The sequence below is a fragment of the Nannospalax galili genome, unplaced genomic scaffold, assembly GCF_000622305.1.
Source record: "Nannospalax galili isolate Female #2095 unplaced genomic scaffold, S.galili_v1.0 scaffold334, whole genome shotgun sequence".
NCBI classification, from domain to species: domain Eukaryota; kingdom Metazoa; phylum Chordata; class Mammalia; order Rodentia; family Spalacidae; genus Nannospalax; species Nannospalax galili.
In genome coordinates this window covers 3,655,127-3,675,425 of record NW_008336888.1, presented here as the reverse complement: position 1 = coordinate 3,675,425, position 20,299 = coordinate 3,655,127, and the positions used below count along the sequence as shown (strand labels likewise).

At 42.3% G+C, this 20,299-nt stretch overlaps 2 protein-coding genes across 8 annotated transcripts in view; both read left to right on the top strand.

Moving 5' to 3' along the window:
- Snx31 (sorting nexin 31) overlaps nucleotides 1–12,489 on the top strand; it is a 123,309-nt gene extending 110,820 nt beyond the window's left edge. For 2 of the 5 annotated variants that reach the window (XM_008831559.2, XM_029562785.1), the window contains 3 exons: nucleotides 1,387–1,656; nucleotides 6,560–6,707; nucleotides 12,377–12,489. In XM_008831559.2, coding sequence (XP_008829781.1) covers nucleotides 1,387–1,479 — 93 coding nt within the window. In that variant the 3' untranslated portion in view covers nucleotides 1,480–1,656; nucleotides 6,560–6,707; nucleotides 12,377–12,489. Of the gene's footprint in view, nucleotides 1–1,383; nucleotides 2,394–6,559; nucleotides 6,912–12,376 lie in introns of those variants that run through there. The other 3 variants (XM_029562786.1, XM_029562784.1, XM_029562783.1) reach the window with 3 other exon arrangements.
- An 82-nt stretch (nucleotides 12,490–12,571) lies between these two features.
- The window catches only part of Ankrd46 (ankyrin repeat domain 46), a 39,187-nt gene continuing 31,459 nt past the window's right edge, over nucleotides 12,572–20,299 (top strand). Inside the window, exons 1-2 of one of the 3 annotated variants that reach the window (XM_008831558.3) lie at nucleotides 12,572–12,657; nucleotides 13,726–13,786. Coding sequence is in view for 1 of the 3 variants with exons in the window: in XM_029562788.1 (XP_029418648.1) it covers nucleotides 14,078–14,086 (9 nt within the window). In the remaining 2 variants the exon portion in view is untranslated. The other 2 variants (XM_008831557.3, XM_029562788.1) reach the window with 2 other exon arrangements.

Sequence of the window (20,299 nt, the reverse complement as noted above, 5' to 3'; positions counted from 1 at the left end):
TTTATTTATTTATTTATTTATTTATTTATAAACCCTGACTGGAGTGCAATTCACCACTTAGATCACAGAGCCCTGCCTGCCTCTGTCTCCAGAGTGCTGGGATTAAAGATGTGTACCACCACGCCTGGCTATGCTTTGATTTCTTTATTAGCAAACTGTAGATGATGATCGCCACAGCATTTAAGTTCATCCGTTTCCATAGCCTACTGATGGCCAGCCCCTGGATTCTCAGCCTTGGCTGCTCATTGGAAGCAGTTCTCTGGTGTGCTCTAAAACACAAATGATATCTGGTTCCACTCCAGAGAGTCTGATTTAGTTGATCTGAGGACCCTGGGCCACAGAACTTTTAAAAAGTTCCCCAGGTGGGACTGGGGAGATGTCTTAGTAAAGTGTTTGCTGCACAAGCAGGAGGACTTGAGTTCAACTCCCAGAGCCCATGTTAGGTTCTGGGGTGTGCACCTATAATCTCAGCACTGGGGAGGTGAAGACCCCAGGAGGATCCCTGAGGTTTTCTTTAAGCTCAGTGAGAGACCTTGACTCAAAAAACAAAGTAGTAAATGACAGAGGAAGACACCTGATGTCGACCACTGGCCTCCACATGTGTCCACATCCTCCCACACATGCACATATATCTATTCTCACAAAGACCCCAGACACACACACACACACACACACACACACACACACACACAGGTTCATAAGACTGAAGCCCACTCTCCACGGCTTTTGCTTTATGAATGTGTATGTACTGAAGGCAAACTGAAGGTTTGTGGTCAACCTTTTTTTAAAAGGCGTTACAGTAAGCAGGATACTTTTAAAGAGTTTGTGTTTCTGTGGGTTATATAGAAGAGACTTAGTGAAGAACTGAGATTTACATGGTTTTAAAAGAGTGAAGAGGGACAAGAGAGACAGGGATAAGTATGGCCTAGATGACACCCCAGTGCCCAGAGGCACTCAGAGAACGGCTCCTTGAGCCAACCAGTAGGGGGCGCTGTTCTCAGTCCCAGGAGAAAGGCACTTACCCCCACAAAGAAGAATAAAAACCATGTATTATTTTTATTTTATGTGTATGAGTGTTTTGCCTGCATGTATGTAAGTGCACCCATGTCATGCAATGCCTGCAGAGGTCAGAACAAGGCATCAAATTCCCTGGAACTGGAGTTACAGACCATTGTTAGCTGCCATGTGGGTGCTGGGAATTGAACCTGGGTCTCTGGAAGAACAGCAAGTGTTCTTAACCACTGAGCCATCTCTCCAGTCCAGATACAACCTTTTTTGCTGCCCCTTTCATACTATTTCAACCTCCATGAGATTTTTGTTACTATCACTGTGGAAATTTCTTCCTCTTACTTAATGTCTCTGACCTCTCTGTTTATGTCCCAGCAGAAAGACTTTTTTCGTTTTCTACTAAGAAAAAGCAAGATTAAGAAAGCTGAAGGTGACCGTGTTTGGGGGACCATAACAGAAGAAGATCTCTGAAGTCTCAGCTTTTAAAATGTCTCCTAGGCCTGTCTGAAGACCGTGCCAGGACTTGGGGAGGGGAGATGGGCTTCCCAACATCAGGAATTTTCTCAACTTCTTTCCACTTCCTTTGACACTGAAGTAAACTGTATCCATCAGACAGCTGCAGCTACTGTAAACCACAGGATTGCAAAGGTAGAGGAACTAAAGCCATAGAGTGTGTTTTAGTGACAGACAACAAGTTCAAATGGGTAAGCAGGGAGTTCATTCTATTTGTGTCCCTAAGGTAGATGCTTACTTGGCTTCATGGAGTCTTTGTATAGTCTGATATCATACGAACAGTTCTAAAATCATGTGAATGCATTTGGGGTCAAGTTCTAAAGACATTATTCATCAGCTGGGAAAAATATAGCTGTGACTAGGAAAAGGAATCATTGGAAAAGAAAGCAGGTGTCTCAGACCTATCCAGAAAGCAAGAACAGATGGTAAAATGCTGCCCTGCTTCCTAACCTACTCGTGAGTCCAATATAGAAGATTTCAATGTGACAGGCTGCCCAGGCAAACAACACCAGAGTCAAAGCAGCAGGTGGCCGAGGCCCGAGTTCCCCACTATATGGCTGTGCTTTATCCTTAGAACTGAGTTCAATTCAATAACCATCATGCCAATTTGAATATTTTTATTTTGGAAAGCAATAAGTTCCTGCACCAACATCAAATATAAATCTCTTAACTTTAAAAATGTGTATTTTTCCATGTTTTCCTTATTCAGTTTCAATTTTATTATAATAATTATGATGCAATTGTGTGCGGGATTAAGACCACAATAAAGAAAAGGGAAGGAGGAATGTACACAAAACAAATAGAAAAAAGTGTAATATTCTAATGTTCTTTTTCTGGGTTGTATAACTAATGATAAAATAAATATGAAATATATTGAATATAGAATTTATTGGTGAAAATTCTGTGGATTTTTTGAAGTGTAGAGTCTGCTAAAACCCTCTGATGTGTATAAGTCAATGTCTATAACCATAACTTCCAGTACCTAAAAAATTTGTATTTGTGTAGTTGATATCTTTGCAGAGGAAATCTCCGACATTCCACATCCTCCACAGTAAGTAGATTAGTATATCAAGATCATTGTCAGAGTAAAATGGAAACTTATCTGCTATTGTGCCAACTTAAGAATAGTCAAGATCTATCTAAACCTACATGGGAAAGGGACCATCACAGATACCAGGGGCACAGAAAATCTGTATTGGGGTTAGAAGATTGAGCCCTATGCGATTGCTGCCTTTGTAGGCTAAAAAAAAAAAAATCATTGAATTCTCATTTTATGTTTCAACTTGACATAGGAGAGTAATAATCCCAGATAATGTGTAGTTGATATCAGAAGTGTAGGGTGGACCTATGTGTCAAAGGAACTTGGGTGCTATCAGACAAGCTCTGAGAATAGAGACTTTGAAGAAAGAGTAGAGATGTGGGCCAGGGAAGGGACACACTAGTAAAAGGGGAAAACAGACAGTGATGGGAATGAAAGATGCTGTTTAAGAAATGAGGAAAGCTCTCTTCACTGGAGGAGCTTTAGGTTAAAGCTGGGTGTGGTGGAGCATGACTGAGACAAGAAGATCACCAGTTCAAGGCTAGCCTGGGCTACACGGCAAGTCCCAGTGTCAAACAAAAAAAACCAGAGTTTTAGGTTAAATGAGTAGTGAGGAGACAAGAGGAAACTATATGTGTGTATACTGACGCAGTATCCCAACAGTAAAAGCAGAAAATTACTCTAAGGCCAGACTGCCCTCAATACACCTGGTCTCATCTAAACAGAACATTTCATCTCTTATTTGAGGAAGAGAAAACCAGAAACATCTCCAAACATTATTAATATGCGAATACAAAAAGAGAAATACAAGCGATAATACACATTTCACAGGATTCACTGGGAAGAATAAGGAACCGGAATAGTGGAAAACAGGACTTAGTAAGTAGTTATGTAAGAGAGGAAGGGACTTGGGGATGCCTGGGCTTCTTTTAATCTAGGGGTTTGACTCGCTTCCCGACCAAAAGACTTGCTCATCAGGTCATATGTCTTTCTTCCTCATTTCTGTGTCTATGGACTCTGCATCGTGGATTCAACCACCCCTGTATCCTGCTGTACCACGTTGGGACATGTCCTGAGCATGTACAAACTTTGTTTTCCTCGTCATTATTCCCTAAAAATTCAGTGCAGCAGTTATTTACATAGCATTTCCATTCTATTGGTATTATAATCTAGAGGGGATTTTATATGTATGGAGGATGCATTCAGGGGATGTACATATGTCCCCGTTGGCCCTATTTTCTCCTGACATACAGCTCTTCAGTAGCATCACTTCTTGAAACTAGGCGTGCTCTCTCTTTTTTGTTTTAACTGCTGTTTATGTTCCAAAATAACTAGTATAAGAAACTTGAGCTAGAGATTTTCACAAAGGCATCATGAGGAAAATAGAGGAAAGCTCATGAAATTGTGGTCAACCCTAGTATCTGAGGCAGTTGGCACCTCTGGAAGGAGCATGCTCAGGCTTTGTCTACAGAGCCTATTCCCCGCTCCTCCCCACCGCCCCGGGCTGTGTCTAGGTCTGTACTAGTGTGAGGGAGCTTGCACTTCCTCATGTGAACAACTAAGCAAATTTCATGTTAAATATTGCAGTTAGAAAGGACATTAAAGCCACCCCCAAAGTAAGTTTAAGGAGAATTAAGTGATCTTTTTTTTTTAATTGATTGATTGATTTTCACGGGGCTTTTGGCTACTCTAACATTCCCCCCTCTGAAGAGGTAACCCTAAAATCTTTGAAGGATTAGATAAAAGCTCCCAAATACTTTTGACATTTTTGGCCTTCAGAACAGAGTATGTTGCTAAGAGGCCCAAGGACATTGTGAGTTTTAGCCAAGAAACTGTCTACTTTTCTTTGGGGTCTCTTTACCCTAACTGCTTAACCAATTCCTACCTGACACCATCCTCTGAAAAGGTTACCCAAATTGCCAATAGGGAATCAGGACACAGACCACTCTGGCTCCTTCCACACTGAACAGGGAGGCAAGGTGCGGCAATTGGAGTACCCCTTCAGTGGGTCTTCTTAATCTATGGCAAACTAAGTAGGTTGCAAGCTTTGGTGAGAAAACAGCAGCCAAAAGGATCCTAAAACACCAAATGAAAGAAAAACACAGAGAAGATTCAGCAACAGAAGCACCTCTACTTTCCTGAATACTTTTTAGTTATCCCCCTGCCGCGTGTGTAGTGTGTACAGTGGGCAGAGATGGTGGTTGTCCGAGATACAGTGAAGAGCCTCTCCTTCCTGGTAGCCTCGGTCTTTTCCTCAGTCAGACAAAGAAAGTGTCCAGAAAAAAGTAAATGCCAGAGGTGATGGTTGCACACCTTTAATCCCAGCACTCAGGAAGCAGAGGCTGGCGGATCTCTGTGAGATTGAGGCCAGCCTGGTCTACATAGTGAGTTCCAGGCCATCCAGAGCTACATAATGAGACTCTATGTCAAAAAACAACAAAAACAGTCGGGCGTTGTGGTGCGCCCTTTTAATCCCAGCACTCAGGAGGCAGAGGTAGTCAGATCTCTGTGAGGTCAGCTTGGTTTACATAGCAAAATCCAGGCCAGCTGGGGCTACAGGGAGACCCTGTCTCAAAAGGACTGAAATGAAATGAAAGAGAGAGAGAGAGAGAGAGAGAGAGAGAGAGAGAGAAAGGGAGAAAGAAAGAGGTATGTTGGTGTACTGTCATACAATAATGTATACTGAATTAATGTAGAAAAAAATGTGACTAGCCAATTGTTCCTTACAAGATGACTTTCAGTTCTCACATACTGGGTTATAGTTGCATTTTGCTTATACATTGCTTTTTAATAGCTAACAGTTAGGGCTGTAGAGATGGCTCAGTGTTTAAAAGCACCTGCTGAAGTTCCACGTTCTGTTCCCAGGACACATATCTGGTTACTCAGAACTGCCTATAACTCTAGCTCCAGGGAATCCCAACACCCTCTTCTGACCTCTGAGGACATCCATGTACATACCTACACACACACACACACACACACACACACACTAAAAACATGTTAATAGTTGTATTCTGTGAAGTAAGTCACTTGTATAATAATTTTCCAAATAAGGAAAATCAGAGCTCTGGAAAGGTACATGATGCTATTGGGGGGTTTGGGCCTTTGGTAGTTTTCTGTAGGGTACAGTCATCAGTTAAGTAGATGGGCTTTACATGGGGTATCTTGAACGAGGTTAGTCATTTGGTTTAATGGTTCTGGCTTGCTATGGCCACAGATGCTCCTGCTCCTGGCAGGGTTTCAGGGGAGCTCCTTTTGGAGTGGGGTCTATTGTGCAGAGATGATGGAAATCCAACCCAAGGAAGTTCAGAATTTGATTTCCCACAGAACAAGAATGATGAGTAAAAGATGGTACCTATTAAATGGCTTATAAATGCTGTGGAAGTTAACCACATGGGGCCAAGTTGTTTTCAAACATCAGTGATTGAACTGGTTCTTAGCTAATGCCTCAAAATGACTGGTGAAGTATGGTACTTTCTAGAGGTGAATATGCCAAATCCGCACCTACTGGGAACAAAAGGAAAGTGATCCACTCCCTATGACCTGTACATTAACCAGTTAAGGAAGAAAATAGTAAGATTGTGGTCAGGGCTTAGTCCTATGGGTTGACTGAAATGAGGCACAGTGGTAGAAATTCTTACAAGTAACTGAAATGGGATGGTATTGGTTGTATCAGTTATAAATGGCATTAGTTACTCTTTTGCAACATTTTGTGTAGCAAATGTCATTATTCTCTTCTTTTCCTTATCTCTTTTCCCTTTCTGTAAAATTAAAAGAAATGACATGCAATCTTAGAATTAGCAATGGATAGACGAAGGCAGTAAGTTCACTGTAGAAAATTCCTGAAACCTTGCTGCCCTTTTATAAACTTCTTGACCTGAGACTTAAAATATCCAACTGGATAATTAGCAAAACTGAACAAACACAAAAGTCTATACTACTCTAGTAAAATCCCTGAGACTGGGCAGTTTATAAAACACAGACATTTCTTTCTCACAGCTCTGCAAGTTGGAAAGATGAAGGCCAAAGTGCTGACAGCTTCGATGTCCAGTGAGGACTGCTCTCTGCTTCCCAGATGGCTCCTGTTGCTGGGTCCTCATGTAGTGGAAGAGACTGTACGAAGGAACTCCCCTCCTCACATCTTTTTGTAAGGTGATAATTCCATCCAGAAAGGCTCTGCCCTCATGACTTAATCAATCCCCACATGCCTCCCCTTTTGATACTATCACACTGGTGATTAACTTTGACATTTGGGATGATACATAGGAAAACTTTGACAGCAGCTAATGCTACTCATTAAAAAAAATTATTTTGTGTATATGAGTGCCTGCATGTAAGTGCATGCAGTCTTGCAGAGACCAGAAGAGGGCATCAGATCCCTGGGTTTATGGACAGTTGTTAGCTGCCATGTGGGTGCTGGGAACTGAACCTTGGTCCTCTGCAAGAGCAGTCAGTGCTCCTAACCACTGAGACATCTCTCTAGCCTGACACCCATTTCTTAGTCATACTTTGTGAGTTGGAAGATGGATATGAGTATGCATTTTTCAGATTACTTCTTTAAAAAAAATAATCATTTATAGTCTGTTAAGTCTTCTCATTCTGGATACCTTGAAACAAACACATAAGCTAAGAGGCAACTTTCATTCCTTACCCGCCTTTTTCTGTCAGGAATAGAAGCTCCAAAGGTGTCTGGTCTGGTTGCATTTGCAGAAGTGGCTGTCAGAGCACAGTTCTAGCTAGGCTGGGGGTCACAGTAGAGCAGACTTGGGCTTCACCCTGAGAGTGACATCACAGTTTTGTAAACGTAAAAGGAGGCACAGGAAGAGTGCTTTTAGAGGACAGCAGGACTGAGGCCAGTTCTGACAGGAGAAAACGATGGCTTTGTGTCTATCTATCTAGTAAGTACCAAGGGTTTGTTGTGAGATTAAAGTAAGAGTTGAGATCCCTCTAAGGGTAAATTTTCAACTTAGTTGTCCCTGGGTTGAGCTCAGCTCCATGCTAGGGTTGAAACAAACCTTTTAACATGATGACTGAAATCTTCTAAGCTGCTCATTTTCCGGACTGAGCAGACACCTCCAAGCTTGGTGGCCCCAGGATGAATCCTTAACTTTTCCTGTGCCCAGACTTAACAAGCCCTGAACTAGTGTGATTTCTAAGAAGCAGGATAATTTAAAATGGCTAGAAGGGAAACTTGGGAGGCTGGAAAGATGGCCCAGCAGTTAAAACACTGGCTGCTCTTACAGAGGATCAGGGTTCAATTCTCAGTACCCACATGGTGGCTAACAACTGTCTATAATTCCAGTTCCAGAGAATACAATGCTCTCTTCTGGCCTCCACGGGCATTGCATGACATGGATGCACTTACATATGTGCAGGCAATACACTCATATACATAAAATAAAAATAATAAAATGAAATCTTAAAAAAAAAGAAGGGGAAACTGGGGGCCAGAAAACAGTGAAGAAAAGGCAAGAGCTGCCTAGTCCAGGAGTTTCTCTAGAATAATCTTCTGTTGTTCTTCTTGGCTGCTTTTCACAAAACTTACAAGATTAACCTAGAGTTTCTGGGGTATCATTTGCTTTTTTAAAATTTTGTTTTGGGTTGTTGTTTTACTTTATTTTTGAGACAGGATCTCACTGTGTAGCCCAGGTTGGTTTCAAACTCACCATCTTCCTGACTCAATCTCTCCAGTGCCATAATGACAGATATGTACCACCATGCCCAGCTTTGGGGTTACATTGGAATAATAATATAAATGACCAGGACTAGGGAGATGGCTTTACTGATAAAGTGCTTACCTTTCAAGCATGAGAACCTGAGTTTGATCCCAGAATCCATGTAAAAAAAGTAAAGAGGGAGGGAGGGAGGGAGGGAGGGAGGGAGGGAGGAAGGAAAGAGAAAGCTAGACATGGCAGTTCATGCTTGTAATCCCAAAGCTAGGGAGATGGAAACATGTGAATCCCTCACTGGCCACACTACTTGGTAAGTTCCAGTCCAATGAGAGAACCTATCTATAAATAAATATGCAAACATGGAAATCATTATTTCTTAGGCACTGAGGAGGGTGTCACTGACATTCTCAGTGATGTGTAGCAGGGCTCTTCAGAACAGTTTTGGGGGGCTTCGAAATCACATTCATACATACCCTACATTCCAGGCAAGGCTCTGCTTCAAATGCCTAGTAGTCCATATCACATTGTTCTTACCCCAAAGCCCCTGTACCCAGGCACTCAGAGATTGCAAAATCAAGATTTTCTGGTTTGTGCAGACTGAAGGCACATAGCCTGCTCACTGCCTCTTAGCATAGGAAGGGAACTCATAAGCAATGCATGAAAACTTTCTGCAATTCTGCTTGCAATACTTCAGAGTACTTAAGTTCACAAAAGATGACAGGCATGATATGGAGGTGGAAGGTGATTCCTCTGACCTCCATTCTCTTCCTCAACTGATATTGGAGCTTGCTTCAGCCTCTAGCTATCCATGGGGTTTAGGTGAATTACTTGAGCTGGCTTCTGTCACTTCTCCCATCTGCAAAATTAGTTGAATGAACATGTATGTGTCCTGAATTGTTTGTTTTGCTATGTTATGTCAGCTGGGCTATGTTGGTAACTATGTTTCCCAGAATTTTGCCCTTCCCAGAATGGCTCCAATTTAGAAGTGGACCAGAGAGGACGTTGCATGTAAGTTGGAAAGACAGAGTAAGGTAAGGCACATTGTAGCTGAAGGTCTTTTCACAGTCAGGTAGAGTGGCATACAGGTTCGGAGGTGCTGATAGGTTTCCACTTGTCCTCACCTGTCCACCCCACACCCACTCTTCTGGACCACTGGTGCTGCTGACCTCCAGACCCCATGTCCATCAACAGGCCCATGGTGGAGGCCTCCCAGAGGCAGTGGCTACAGAGGAAGCTATTTTCACTTCTGGGGCCCAAGCCATGCTTAGCTTCCCAGAATTCTCACAGAAACTAGTTTGCAAGTTAAAAAATACTTTTACATTAGTTTATTATTTAGTGTATGTGTGTGTACACACACACACACACACACACACACACACACACACGTGCACATTACAAGTTGTTAGAGAACAGCTTGCAGGACTTGATTCTCTCCTTCTCTCCTTCCATAATGTGAGTCTCAGGAATTGGATTCAGTCATCAGACTTGGTGGCAAGCATGCCTTTATGGGCCCATAATTTGTGACTTTTTATTGATCCTCCAACACCCCCTTCTAAGCCTTCACTTCCTGGACAACTGGCACAATTGTGTAAGGTGCCATAACTTAACAAATCCTATCATATGCACTGTAGTTCTCCCCCACCCCCCACCCCCCACAGAGCCCAGCATTTCACAAGTCACCTTGAAAGGATTTGCATGGTATTTGCTTGAATCTTTGCAAAGGGTACTCACAAAGGGCCAGCTATGTAGATTTGGTAGGGAAGCTTAATTAGTGCTAGACACGATCTGCGTTCCTGTTGAATGCATTGTTTGTTTCATCTGTGCATGAAAACCTGTATGGTTCTGACATGTGTGGGGACATGCAAAGAAAAGCAACAAAGTGCTACAGCAAGGAGCTGAGCTCTTTTTCTTCTCCCCAGGATGCCAGCAGTGTTCTAACTCTAAAAGTTCAAGTTCTAAGATTTTAATTCATAATTAACAAAGAGAAAGAGCTCTCACTTTGAAAGTTTGGTTGAGCACTTTCTAGTTATGCTGGTTCTTAGAGGAAAATATTCTCATAGGCTTCATATTTTTCCTCAGTTTTGTAAAACTGTATACTGCCTGAGCACATATAATTTTTAAAAAGATTTTATTTTTAATTACGTGTGTGTATATGTGTGTGTATGTGTGTCTGTGTGTGGGTATGTGCACGTGAGTACAGGCACCCACAGAAGTCAGCTCCTTAGAGCTGGAGATATAGGCAGTTGTGAGTCACCAAACATGGGTGCTTGGGAGCCGAACTCAGGGCCTCTGTAAAAGAGCTCTTAACCTCTGAGCTATCTCTCCAGCCCCACATCATTTCTTTTAATTAAAAAAAAAAAAAAGAAGAAGAGCTAGGTGTGGTGGCTTTAATCCTAGCACTTGAGAGGCAGAGGCAGGTGGATCTCTGTCAGTTAAAGGCCAGCCTGGTCTCCATAGTGAATCCAGGCCATCAGTGACTACAGGGAGACCCTGTCTCAAAAAGACCAAAAAGAGAAAAATTATGTGTATGAGTGTATGTGTATATGTGCATCCATGCATGTGTATAAGTGTATCCATGTCATGCAGTGCCCACAGAGGTCAGAAGAGGGTTACTGATCCTCTGGAACTGGAGTTATGGACAGTTGTTAGCTGCCGTATAGGTGCTGGGATTGGAACGTGGGTCTTCTGGAAGAGCAGCCAGTGTTCTTAACTGCTGAGCCATCATCTCTCCAGCCCCCATTTTTTTCTCCAGGTTTAATTGTTTTAAACAGGGACTAAAATGAATCCAAATCTACTGCAAGTAAAGATGTGCTACTGTCTGGTATTGAGTGCTCAGTCAGTGTTTATGCCGGAGAACCCAGGCTAGTATCTCCTGGTTTCCCAGGTCTTGGGTGGGGAAGGGATACCTATGGGAGCTATGTTTTTCAGGAGCATGTCTCCCTCTCCTGGCAATTCTATAGCACTACAAAGAACAAAATGCACTTTGAGTATTTTAAACACACCTCCCATTCTGATCACATCTCTTTCTTCGTAGACAACTGGTTACCACAGGATGGTTGCTAGATTACTTTGAGTCTTTTCTGATAAGTGTTCAATTAAGTGTTCTCATAAATGGTTTTTCAAAAAATTCTTCTGCATTTTCTACCACCGTGTAGGAGCATTTAATCAGCAGAGCCAAATCCTTTCTTTCTTTCCCTTAGTAAGAAAAGGCCTTTCTGGTAAAAATTTTACCCTGAGCAAACATTTTCTTCTCTACATCCGTCCCTCAGATCTAATACAGCAGTTCTCCACCTAGCCCCGGATACACATTAGAAATCCCTGAGCAGCAAAAACACAGATGCCTAGACTCTGCTACTGAACAACTCTGAGCTCTTGTAGTGATTGGAATGTCCTGCAAGGGTGGAGAACTACAGAGCAAATATGTCCTGTGTGTCAGTCATTGTGGAAATGCTCCAAATTCAAGGGTAACGATATAACTTGCCCACACTGACCTTCTGACACCATCATTCACAGGCCAATGCTATTTAAAATGATTAGGTTTGTGGTGGTTTGTACTAAGTCCTTGAATACATGTCATCCTAGATGATGGTCTGGCTGGATGAATGGTGCAATAATACAAAGGAGGGACAGTTACTTTTTGGTGGAAATCATTTTGGCTATAAGCTGGAGTTGATAAACAGAAAAAAGAAAAGCTTATGTGGAAGAATGTTCTAGTAAATGGGTATCTCACCTTTTTTGGGGGTTGGCTGTACACATGTCACAGTAAATCAAGATATCCTACAAAGAGGGGTGAAGTAGTCACAACGTTTTTTGTTTGTTTGTTTGTTTGTTTGTTTTGTCTTTTTGAGATAGGGTCTCCCTGTAGCCCCAGCTGTCCTGGAACTCACTATGTAGGCCCAGGCTGGGGTGGAACTCACTAAGATCCGCCTGCCTCTGCCTCCCAAGTGCTGGGATTAAAGGCATACGCCACCACGCCCGGCACAACGTATTTTTTAATAATAGAAAAAAAAACCAGAACAGGATTACTCAACCATTATTTACTAATATGTTTGGATTCTAAACATATCCCCAGCAGTCAGCAAATATATTAAATTAATGTGTAAAGCACTAATAAATTTACTCTTGTTTTGAAATTTCTATTTAGTCGAAGGGATTTGACGAATATTTAGAAACGGGAGTGAAAATGCGGAATGGTCGGAGGTTCAGACTGGATAAACCTTTCTCTTCCTAAGCTGCAGACTGGGTTCTTTGGCTAACCCAGGAGCGGGCCGAGCCGCTATGCGGCCTCCCACCTGCAGGGGACGCGCAATCGCGTGGCGCGAGGCCGCTCTGCCCCGCGGGGGAATCCGCCCATCTCCGTGGCTTCCGTGCTCCCCCCCGCCACAGGAGAGGAGGAGCAAGCTGTCGCCGCTACTTGGGGCGCAGGTACCTGGGACCGGGTCGTGGGCAGCACCTGGGCGGGAGCCGGTGACACCTGTTCTGCGGACTCCGAAGGCCGGTGGAGGGCAGCCCGAGGCCCGGCCGAGGGTGTGCGGGACGAGGCCGCCCGGCTTCTTGCAGGCCGAGGAGCCGGTACGGGTCTAGTCGCTGCTCACGGGCGGTGCTGGCGGGGAGGCCCGGGGCCTTGCAGACGAAGCTGGTGCTATCCGGCGAGGATGCCCTCTGGATTTGCCACCGCGGAAGGGGAGACCTGGGGAGGGCGGGGTGCGCGGTTAATCCGGGGTTCTCCGAAGCGGCTCTCCCCCGACCCCAGCCAGACTTCCGAGTCCTTGTGAGGCCTGGGTCGAAATGATAATTAGAAAAAGGTGAAATCCTTCGCAGCATCAAAAAGTTCCTACGGGTCATATGGAGTGCACAGTCTGGGCGTCTGTGGGAGCTGTGGGGTGTGTGTGAACTAACTGTACGGAATATCACGGTGTCCAGGGATGCCCACGTTAAGACAGCATTTGCACACTTTCCATTTAGGCTTCAGGTGATTGCAAACTTCCACAGTTGACACATAGGGTTATGAAGCAGATGGTTTTCTCTCCAGATTTTCTAACAACGGTCACGTAGAAAAGACGTTTATTCTTTATAATCTTTCACAGTTTTTTTGTTTTTGTTTTTCTTTTTTTTCTTTTTTTTGTCTTTTTTTTGTCTTTTTGAAGCAGGGTCACCCTGCAGCCCCAGCTATCCTGGAACTCACTATGTAGACCAGGCTGGCCTTGAATTCACAGAGGCAGCCTGCCTCTGCCTCCCAAGTGCTGGGACTACAGGCCTACCCACCACATCCAGCTGATCTTTCAGTTTTAAGAATTGGCTGCAAAAGGTAATGAAGTAAAAATATACCACTTTTCACTCTTCAAAACATAGCAGTGGTATGTAGTTTCAGTAACAACTGTTTCTTCTGTGATTATTTTGTGTCAGATATTGTGCTGAGTGATTTAAACACCAGTACCTTTTTAAAAAAAATCCTTGTAACAGCTCTAACAAGTACCAATCTCTAATTTACAGATAAGAAAACTGAAGCACAGTGTCTAAATTAACTTGTCCAAGACCAGACAGTTGGTGCAGGGTAAGTGGGATTTGAGATTCTTCTCCCTTACTCATAACAACATCTTGTTTCTGTTTTCTGTCCAAATATGATAGTGTTCTGTAAGATTTTTCTTTATAGATATAATTTGTAGCCTGAACTGATTACTGGGATTTTTTTTTCTATGACAGTAAACTAATGTTTTATAGGATGTACATTGGAGAAAAGCTGCAGAATGATGAGGGAATGAAGAAACTGGACACATCCTGTGGCACAAATTAACTTACTTGCTATGGAAGATCAAGGATTTTCATAGTCTCCATCATTATTAGAATGGAAATGGTAATCACCCAGTTCCAGAGGCTAGACATTATGGAGTCTGATTTAGTTTCCCTTCCCGTTGCTGTGATAGACTACTCTGACAAAAGTAACCTAAGGAAGAAAGGGTTTACTTGGCTCACAACTCCAGGTATAGAATTCTAGAAACTTGAAGCAGCTAGTTCTGTTACATCCACATCAAGAGCAGAGAGCGATGAGTTAATTCATGCATGCTAGTGCTCAGCTGGCCCTCTCCTTTTTATTCAGTCCAGGTCCCAGCTCAAGAAATAATGCTGCCCACATTCAAGGTGAGTCCTGCCACCCAGTTAACCCACGTAAGAAAATCTCAGCCCAACATGCTGGCACACACCTTTAATCCCAGTACTTGGGAGGTAGAGGCAGGAGGATCTCTGTGAGTTTGAGGCTAGCTCAGGGCTACACAGAGAAACACTCTCTGGACCCGGTTCCATTCCCAGCACCCACATAGTGCCTAACAACCATCGGTAACTCTAGTTCCAGGGGATCTGACGCCTTCTTCTGACCTCCGTGAGCATTGCATGACAAGGGTACACTTACCAAGTGCAGGCAATACACTCATACACATTCAAAAAATAATAATCAGGGCTGGAGAGATGGCTCAGTGCTTAAGAGCACCATCTGCTCATGGAGAGGACCTGGATTTGGTCCCAGCACCCACATGGCTGCTCACAACCATTCATTACTCCAGTTCCAGGGAATCTAAGTCCCTCTTCTAACCTCTGAGGGCATTGAATGACACAGGTGCATTTATATCCATGCAGGCAACACATTCATACACATAAATTTAAAAAGCCTTCACAGGTATGTCCACAGGCCAACCTAATTTAGATAGTTCTTCACTGAGACTCCCAGGTGATTCTAGATTATGTCAAGTTGATAATTAAGACTAACCATCACAGTAGTTAAGAGCACTGGAAACTCTTGTAGAAGACCTGGGTTCGAATCCCAGAACCCACATGGTGGCTAATGTCCATAACTCCAGTTCCAGAGGATCTGCCACACTTTTCTGATCTCTGTGGGCACTGCATGTCAGACACTGACATATATGCAGGCAGAACATTCATGCACATAAAAATAAATCAAAAAATAAAATAAATGAAATAAATAAAACTAACCATCACAGAGTCCCAAGTCTCTTAGCTTTTATCGGATTTTTTCTTTTTGAGACAGGGTTTCCTTAATCTAACAGAGATCCACCTGCCTCTACCTCCTGCGTGCTGGGACTAAGGGCATATGGCACCATGCCTGGCTTGCTTCATCACAGTTTAAGAGTTCCATTTTCAAGATTCATGCAGCAGACATATACAGATTATCATAGTTAAGTGATGTTTAAAGTGTAACCCAAAACAAAGTCTTTGTCCTCGTGGAGCTAATATTCCACTAGAGCACTAGAGGAAGATAAGGATGATAAAAATTTTTAAGTTAAAATATATCCAGTCAGATAGTAACAGTTACTGAGAAGGAAAATAAAACTGGGTAGGGGCAGGAAGAGCTGGAAAGGAGCAGGTACAGTTTTACAGTAAGTAATGATGTCATGGCCTAGAGATATGGCTCAGTGGTTAAGAGCACTTGATGCTCTTGTAGAAGACCTGGGTTTGTCTCCCAGCACCCACATCAGGTGGCTCACAACTACCTGTAATTCTAGAGGGAATTGGATGCCTTTTTCTGGTCTCCTCCAGCGTTAGGCATGTATGTGATACACATACATATGTGCAGCAACTCACATATCAAAAGACATAAATGCATTTCTGGAAAAAGTGGTTTGTGAATATATTCTCTGCCTATTTAAAAATCTTTATTGTATTCACTCATCTCCTTAGGGTTTGATAATGATAAAATACCTGCATGGTGACATGAAGCAAGGTGAAAGATGCAGGTATTGTGACATGGGTTGCATAGGAATTACTTGAACATAAGCATTGCAATATCAATACTGTGACACCTGATCTGATAGTCAAGAAGGCTGCTTAATGACTAGGGTAAGCAGAGGATGTGCTGAACAAAAGGGTGAGTCATGTCTAGGTTGGAACAGGGCTGAACGACAAGATTCATCACATTCTGAATGGTGTATGATTTAAAACTTCTGAATTTTCCATCTAATGTTTTGAATCATTATTGACCATGGGTCACTGAGACGATAGAAAGTAAAATTATGGATGAGGGGGCCTCCTGTGGTAAGCAAAGTCGTATTCTGGAATAGGATTTGGTGAGGGGATTGAATGCAGATAAAAATGGGTTTCATATGAATCAGGAATTTAGTTCTAGTCATATTTGAGCTGCCTGGTCAAGTAGATTATGAGGGACTGGAGTTCAAGACAAAGGGTTGAACAGAAAATTCTGGAAACAGAAATTTGGTAGTTATTATCAGGAAGGTAGTATGTTAGTCAGCCTTTACTCAGTATGACAAAATTCCTGCCATAAACAATCTGAAAGGGGAAAAGATTTATTTTATTCCCAGGTTCAGAGGTTTTAGTCTACAATCCTTACTCTTGCTTCTAGAATTGTGGTGGGAGCATGAGGCAGAGGCAACTCATCTCATGACAGGAAGCAGAGAGAGGGGGAAAGAGAGAGACAGACAGACAAGAGACAGGTGTACAGCTTCCCAAAATATGCTTGCAGTGACCTACCTCTAGCTAGGCCCTACCTACTGAAAATTTCAGAATCTCCCAAAATAACATCACTGTCTGGGAAGGGAGCCTTCAGCACTTGAGCCTTTTGTGGGAATGCTCCACACCAGACAATAACAAGTACGATTTAAACCACGAGACTATAACATCTAGACTAAGGAAGTGAGAATTGAGCCATGCAGCCAGCCTCCTGTGTTCAGAGATTGATGTGATTAAGAACGTTAAAGGAGACTGGGGAGGAGAAGTACAAGGGAGAATATCAGAGAGTGCTGTGGGTTTTTGAGATGATGTCTCTCACTGACCAAGGTTCAGCTAGACTGGTGGCCTGCGAGCCTCAGGGATCAGCTTTCTCCACCTTCCCACACTTGGCTTTTTATGTGTGTTATGGGAATTGAACTCAGGTTCTCATCTTGCATAGGAAGCGCTTTACCGACCGAGCAAACTATCCAGCTCTAACACTTTTTAAAAAGTATTATTTTATTTTTATTAATTATTATTATTATTATTATTACTGTTGTGTGTGTGTGAGAGAGATGTGTGTACAGGCTTATGTGTGGAGGTCAGAAAACAACTTTGTGGAGTTGGTCCTCTCCCTCCTTTGTGTGGGTTGCAGGGGTTTGAATTCAGGTCATCAGGCTTTTGAAGCAAGAGCTTATACCCACTGAGCAATCTTGTTGGCCCTTTTAAAAGTATTTTTGATAATATGTGTGAAAAAATTCTTAGAAGAGAGAAAAAAATTTATGTGTTCCATTGTAAATGAATGAGTATTTAAAAAAATTTTTTTTTTACATATGTGTGTGTATACATGGGCACATGTGGTTAGCATGCCTGTAGAGGACAGAGACAACCCACAGGAATCTGTGTGGATCTTGGAAATCAAACTCACATAGTCAGACTCGGCAGATTAACATGTTCTCTTCCTCCCCTGTCTTTGTTTTTTCAGAAACTGCAATCTTATTACTATGAACTTTTGATTTTAGGTTAAAAAAAAAATTCTTATTTTTAATCTCCTAATTTCATGAGGGTTACGTGAATCAATTCCAACACAGTCAGTTTCATATTCTGGTTAAGATGTCTCCAACTAGGAATTATTTTTGTATTAAAGATTTGCTCTGACAATTTTCTTTTCTCTCTCAAGGTTATGCAAATTCAAAAGGACACTTTTTACCTTGCGTGGTAGTCCAAGCCTGTAATCTTAGCACTTGGGAGGTAGAGGCAGGAAAAGAACCAGAAGGTCAAGGTCAAGGTTGTCCTATGAACTAAAGACCAGCCTGGGCTACATGAGATCCTGTCTCCAGCCTCCTTAATCAATAATATTTTATTTTCTCTTGTCTTGTTTGAGACAGTCTCACTATGTAGCTCAATCTGGCCTTGAATTCAAAATCTTTCCACCTCTGTCCCCCAAGTGTGGGAAATACAGGCTGTGCCACCAAACCCAGCTTCTGTAATTATCTTAAATGTGTCAGTGGTCCAAGTGTACCAATTCAAAAATAAATTGTTAGAGTGGATTAAAAAGCAACACCAACACTGTTTATATTCATTAAACCACATTATACTTCGTAAGTGTGGTACAAATGTAAATATTACATGTCAATCAAGAAGTAAAATGAGCCTGGCATAGTGGTGCACGCCTTTAATCCAAGCACTTGAGAGGCAGAGGCAGGTTGATCTCTGTGAGGTCAAGGCCAGTCTGGTCTATATAGCAAGCTCCCGAACAATCAGGGCAGTAAGACCTTGTCTCAAAAAAACCAAAAAATAAATGAAATAAATAATAAATAAATAAATAATAAATAAAAAAACAAAAAAACCTAGTGAAGAAAGGTAGTTTCTTCCAGGCCCTACAACTTTAATTTGATCCCTAGGAAGCACGTAGTGGAAGGAAAGACCCTACTCCTGCCAGTGCCCCTCTGACTGCCACCATGTGCTATAGCATGCACACGCACATGCAACACACACACACACACACACACACACACACAATAAATAAAGAATAATGGGGCCTGTGAGATTGCTCAGCAGGTAAAGTGCTTGTGTGCAAGCTGACAACCTGAGTTTGAGTACAGGAACCCACATAAAAATGCCAAATAAGGTGGCAGGCATCTGTCATCCCAGTACTCCTATGGCTAGATTAGAGGCAGAGGCAGGAGAATTGCCTGGAAGCGTGAAGGCCAGCTAGCCAAGTGTAGAGCATAGCAGAAACAAGACTGCCTCAAGATAAAAAGAGGACTATTGAACGTTTTCCTCTGAACCCCTACATGCATGCTGTGGTAGTCTGTCTGCACTTACACACATTACACAGACTAAAAATGCAGTTAAAAAGCAAGATAGCCGTATATTGTTACAACAAACACACTTTAAAACTAGCAACACATGTATAATAGAAGTAGATGGAGGAACAAAGATACACCACGCCAACAGTAATTTTCTGAAAAATAAGGGGTAGGCATATTAATTTTAGGCAGAGCAGACATCCATGCAAAAAAGGTTTTCAGGGTTAATGAGGCATTGCATAATGATATAGGCATCAGAACAGCAGAACACACATTCTTCTCGAGGTTACAATCACCAGGGTAAACCATATTCATAACTGTAAAATACCCAGGAGAGAGTGGAAATCATACAGCATCTGCTCTCATACCATAACAGAGTTAGAAATCAGTAATAGAAAAGAACCAAATACCTGGGGATTTAATGATGCATGACTCAAGGAAGAAATCTGGAGAAGTTAATAAGGAAAACACAGCACATTACAAACTGTCAGATGCAGCAGAAGGAGTGCTTAGAGGGAAGTTTAACATTGATTGTATATGGTGGAAAAGAAAATCTGAAATCTATCTGGACTGGCGAGGTAGCTCAGAAGGTAAAGGCTTTGCCACCAAGACTGATGACTTGAGTTTGATCCCTGGGCCCACACGGTGGAAGAGAACCAACTCCCAAAAGTTGTCCTCTGACTTTTCACAGGTGTGCTGTGGCATTTGTCCCCCCACCCCCAGCACACATACAGACGTCTCTGTGTACGCAAACACACGTATACATCAAGAAATAAGTAAATGTATCAGTATTCCTTTTTTTGTTACATCTGTCATCTAAGTTGTCCGCTTAGGAAGCTAGAAGAAGAGCAGTGATATCCAAAATAAGAAGAAAAGAAAAGATAATTAAAGCAGAAAATCTGTGAAATTGAAAATGGCAAATCAATAAACAGTGAACCCCAAACCCAGTTCTTTGAAAAGATGAATAAAATCAATAAACCTCTAGCCAGCTGAAGAAAAAGAGAGGACATGGATCACTGATACTAGAAATGAGCAGACCTGGTGGCCTATGCTTAGAATCTCAGAAGACAGAGGTAGGTCGGTTAATAATTGAGACCAGGCTAGCCTTGGCAACATAGGAAGCTCCTGTCTTTTTTTTTTTTTAATGCTTTGAAGAATTTTTTTTAATTAAAAAAAATTTAATTTAATAACCACATGATTAGAAGAAGCATTTCATTACAGCTTTAACATTCAGTAACACACTCCAGAGCAAGAGTACATCTCTTTCACAAGTGGCTGTAAGTTTCTAGGTTCACAGCTGA